Genomic DNA, 4,965 nt, shown 5'->3' on the forward strand with positions numbered 1-4,965 from the left:
TTATTTTCGTCACAGAAAGCATCCTAAAATTCTCTCTAATCTTGTGTTAACCATGCTCAAACTTTCCAAGCTTTCCAAGGGTTTTTATAAGGTTGAAGACTCAACTCAAGAACCTTGGTATTCTCTTTTACTTTAGCTTTGCATTTCATTCTTGTTGAGAGGAGTGAATTCATTGTAAAGCATTACAAGTGAGAGGTTTACCCCAATTACATCTTATTAAGTGGTGGTTATAGTTGAACCTTTACAGGAGTGATGCACTAGAGGAGGCATCATAGTAGTTGTAGTAGTTGATTATGAGGTATCCAAACCATGTTAAATCTACTTAGCATTGTGTTTTTGTTTCTTCATTATATTTTCATTGTATGCTCTTAACACAAACGACAATATATGAGTAAACATGCAATTAACGTTTGATTTATCTTTGTATTTATGAGAGAATTTTGATTTAGGTGAATCGTTCATCCACTCGCCTTCTAGCCAAGGTCAAGCATGCTATCAAGTATCCTACATTTAGTATCACTATGTGATTGTTGGATGCAATAAAGGGGGGTAAATAGTCATTTGTCGATTTTCTTTTCATGTTTGTCTACAATGAGTTAGTACGCAGCGGAAAAAATAAAAATAACTCAACCAAAAAACAAAGAAGATTTATATAGTTTGGAATCCCCAATTCTGATCCACGACCTATGATTCGTAAGGTGGATCACTCCTCGAATCACCTCTATTCTTTCTCTTTCTCGGATACTTTTTCAGATGTGGAGAAATATCTTGCACCACCTATTGTTACAGACACAACAATATTTAAGGAAATATAATGAATACAATGCAAAGCACAATTACAAGAATGGCTTTTCTTTTATTCGCTTATTGCTTGTTTGCTTTCACTTTTCTTACTCAAGGTTGGGTCTGAAACACAACAAAATTCACCCTAAAACCACCCAAGAACGTTAGACAAAACCTTCCATGAAACTCTCTTTGATAGGCTCCTTCTTAAGGTTGGAATCCACTGTTCAATCGATTGCTCCGTTACCTTCAATCGGCTACTCCACTATAGCATGTTTGAATTCGACCACTTCTAGTAGCTTTATCTAGTCAATTGTTATTTCTTGATTCCTAGTTTGGTATCAATCAATTACATTACCATCGTAGTCCACTACTGATACACCAATTGGCAAAACAGAATCAAACAAAAACATCATGCTAGTTTGCATTTTTGCTTGAGTTGATTGCCTAATTGAATGCTCCACGGGTCAATTGATATCATCATCAATTGATTGATGACTATTTAATAACACAAATCCAACCAATTGGCTTAAAATTGTTGTCAAACATTAAAATCATGTAATCAATCATGCCATGATGTTGGAACCAAGATTATGCACTTTACCATTAGCACCAAAATAGACTAGGTTGGTTCTTGTCAAAGGTCGAAAAGTTGAGCACATCAAGAAGGGACTTGCAATAACCTGAATAGTTACTAAAGAAAAAGAAGGTTGATTCTGAAGTGTGTGCAGGATGGTTCTTGGTATAAATTATCCCATATTTCATCATCTTCCCAAACTAAGGGATTTAGACAATATTTGTTGCAACTTCAATATATGCAGTATCAAAGACTCACCTGGAAAGAAGTGAGTTGCAGATTTGGCATGTCTGACTACATTTTGTTGCACCACAATGGCCTCTTTGCAATCTTCGATGCAATTAGAGAGATATGCCACCACTTTTGCAACGATTTGCTCATCTTTTAATGCCAACAGCTGAGTGGCATAATACTGCAACGAAAAGGGATATAAGGATATTTTAAAAACATAGTATGAGGTAATCAAAACTTGTAAGGTTGGAACTCACAATAAGGTTACTATCTATTCATCCAAGTATGTTTATTTTGTTAGAATACGCATGCTTGGCAATGGTCACATACGAACACAAAAAATTAGGTGCACTATCTATCCACCCCTTACAAGTTTTAAGGGTCACCGAGCATGCATATTTTCACCAAGTAAAAATAATCAAAACTTGTAAGGTTGGAACTTACAATTTCGACTTCCAAAACTGTTGCTTGCTCATCTTGATATTCATCATATATTGAATTCAAATCTAACAAAGTCCAGCTAATTAAATCATCAAAGCCAGAGCAAATGTTGGCTGCATTTGGAATTTTGACCTATTAAATGCGTAAATAGTTCAAGTTCAACCACCATATATATTTGCACACAAACAAACAAATAGTTTCTGATGTTCACCTTCCTATCAAACCATAATTTAACAGAGACCACATCCACAGTGGCAAGGTTAAGAACGCCAAGGAATTCCTGTCGTGATTGTAGCACAGAACTACAGGATGAAATTTAGTGATCATATGGCAAAAGAATGAGATTGGGTTTAGTAATGTAAAACTAATGGCAGAATCTAATAGGGCATCCAAGCTGGCAACAATGTGATACATGCTAGCATTGGATTATGATTCACATTTAGGGACATAGTCAAAACTTCAGATGAGCAGTCAATCAATGCATAGGAAGACATGAAGCAATCCCTTGTTTTATATTCCCCTTGTGACAAATAGAGATATCTTATCTTACCTGCTGCGAATAGTGGATTGAAGAGTGGAGATACCAACAGCTAGAATAACTGCATCGGCTTTATATATTTCTTCTCCACATACTAGTCCTGAAACACAGCCAGTATCTTCGTCTACAATAAACCCTGTCATGTTTTTGTTTTCACAAAATTTTAAGCCCTCTAATCTCATGGACTCGAGCCATGGCAAGAAAATCTTTTCTTGAATGGTTCCACGACACCATACTGCATCGAAATTTTTCTATACAATGGTACAGAGCAACATGTGTCAAAATCACCCAAGACAAAAACAGCATATGTACACAATGAAAGAAAAAAAAACATTTGTTCATAGTTAGACAGCATGCACAATGCATGACAGAAAACCCTAAACCATGAAAAATAGAAACAACTCACCTGATGAGAAAAAATATAGTAATATAGCATCGCTAAGGTTGCTGCTGCACTACATTGCTCTGCTGGTGCAAACAAACCCACATGGAGCATGGGTTCAAAGACCTTTTGAAAAAGCCTTTCTGAACACCCATATTGTTTAAAGAGTTCCCTTGAAGTCACTGTAATTTACAAAAATCCTTGACCAATCAATCTCTTTATTGTCTGATCAAAGAATAAAACCTCTTTATGTCACATGTGATAAAGATAATTCCCTCACTTTTGTCATATTTTCTCCAAGCAGTATCAGTGTTGTCAAAATCAATAACTGGAAAAACCAAGAATTAGTTGGTCTGCAATTACTTTCTCAAATTAAATTCAAAGTGTATCGTCTAACATAGACTTTAATCAAAGACTAAAAGCTCAAAATGTACCTGCTGATATAAGAGGGACAGAAGCTAGCCGATCTACCAATGGAAGATTAACAAACTGCATGGAAATATTAAGGAAAAGAGGAACAATAATTATGGAACATCAATAATACCAAAATGTAAATTTTTGAAACAAATGTGAATGAGCTCTCAGACATACTTCCGGATATAAGAGTGCTCCAACAGGAGTTGGCAATTGTGTAAGATCCTTAAATATAGGAAACTTGACCTGCACAATTTAACAAGAAACCAATTGTGTTTGTATGTTTCTCCAAAAGGGAAAAAAGAATATAAGCATGCTGCAAACCAAAAGGCCCAAACCAACATTTTGCGATACTAATGTTGATACTTGGGGAATGCTTCGTTGATAAGAATGATAATGGTATATGTTACCTCTAGCAATATTGCCTCTCCAACACCCGCAACTCGCAACTCGTAATCCGTTAACCTTTAACCTGTTAGGGTTTGGGAGCATGAAGCTACACGAATAGCATAGGTAATGGTGAAAGGAGGTATATTTTTACATTAACCCTAACTCTAATTCTCTTCATCTTCTATATTTTTTTCTCTTTCTCAATCTCATGATGCTTCAGAGGGACCTCTCCAAGGTAACTTCCAGCGAGCCCTCTAATGTGTGTTATTCTTCACAGAGTCACCCACATCAAAAGAAGAAAGCTTCATCTTCGCTCTATGATGCGGTGGTAGATTCCTGCCACATCATTTTGACGTTGTCTATAGGCAAATGAGCGAAAGACATCAACGTTGAAAAGGAAGACCTTGAGGAAGAGGAGAAAAGAAGAGAGCGAAGACCTCACACTTTACTAGATAGGACAATTGAAGCCTGACCCTAGCAGCGAAACACAATTTCTCTATCTTACCTTAGGTCGCTCATATCTTTCTCCACGACGATTCCTATGTTGTCGTAACCTTCGCGTCCTCCATGACTGTTCAATGACAACCTTCCTTCCCTACGACTTCTCTGCGACGATTGGGGGGTTGTTGTAGCTGTCGCCATCTCTGTGGTTGTTCGAGGGCAAACCGAGACGCTGCCTCCTCAATCAGGTTGGTCAAGGCAGACTATCCCTAGTGGCCTCTCTCGTTGCCTAAACACAAGAAGCAAAGATATAAGGGGAGATGGAGCGCCATGTCAACTTCGGTTGATGTGCCGAAATGATGGTCGTGCGTGTAAGCAACCTGTGGCAACCCCCTTATCTCTACCGTAACCCATTATGTGGAAGCTTGAACTCGTCAATTTCCTAAGAGACTTTAGCCTTTCATTTCTGTCTCCTCTTCCTCTTCCCTGCCAAAAGAAGACTCTCTATGTGCATGACATCCCTAAGGAGGAGTCCCCATCACAGGGCATCACTGCACTCGTCGTCCATCCTAACGCCTATCTCTCCCTCTTCTCTAAGTTGGGGTCCCTCGTTCTCTCCGCCTTTGACACCTGATGATCTATTCACTATTACTACCCTCGGTGCTTCCTCTACTTCAACCTCTTCCACTGGAACACCCATGTCCATATGTGGTTCAAATTCAGCAACCCGGTTAGCACAATCTACCTGTTCGATTATTTGCCTGAACG

General features: G+C 38.1%; 1 protein-coding gene across 1 annotated transcript in view; it reads right to left on the bottom strand.

Moving 5' to 3' along the window:
- LOC141813042 (uncharacterized) overlaps nucleotides 1-4,398 on the bottom strand; it is a 34,479-nt gene extending 30,081 nt beyond the window's left edge. Inside the window, exons 1-10 of the mRNA XM_074700951.1 lie at nucleotides 4,262-4,398; nucleotides 3,733-3,838; nucleotides 3,544-3,612; nucleotides 3,387-3,441; nucleotides 3,233-3,280; nucleotides 2,977-3,134; nucleotides 2,583-2,821; nucleotides 2,244-2,334; nucleotides 2,036-2,164; nucleotides 1,619-1,772 (exon numbers count right to left, since the gene is read on the bottom strand). Coding sequence (XP_074557052.1) covers nucleotides 1,619-1,772; nucleotides 2,036-2,164; nucleotides 2,244-2,334; nucleotides 2,583-2,821; nucleotides 2,977-3,134; nucleotides 3,233-3,280; nucleotides 3,387-3,441; nucleotides 3,544-3,612; nucleotides 3,733-3,838; nucleotides 4,262-4,398 — 1,186 coding nt within the window. The remainder of the gene's footprint in view (nucleotides 1-1,618; nucleotides 1,773-2,035; nucleotides 2,165-2,243; nucleotides 2,335-2,582; nucleotides 2,822-2,976; nucleotides 3,135-3,232; nucleotides 3,281-3,386; nucleotides 3,442-3,543; nucleotides 3,613-3,732; nucleotides 3,839-4,261) is intronic.
- Nucleotides 4,399-4,965: the final 567 nt, after the last annotated feature.

The sequence above is a fragment of the Curcuma longa genome, chromosome 20, assembly GCF_044706935.1.
Source record: "Curcuma longa cultivar G26 ecotype Majalengka, Jawa Barat chromosome 20, ITB_CL_G26_1.1, whole genome shotgun sequence".
Lineage (NCBI taxonomy): Eukaryota > Viridiplantae > Streptophyta > Magnoliopsida > Zingiberales > Zingiberaceae > Curcuma > Curcuma longa.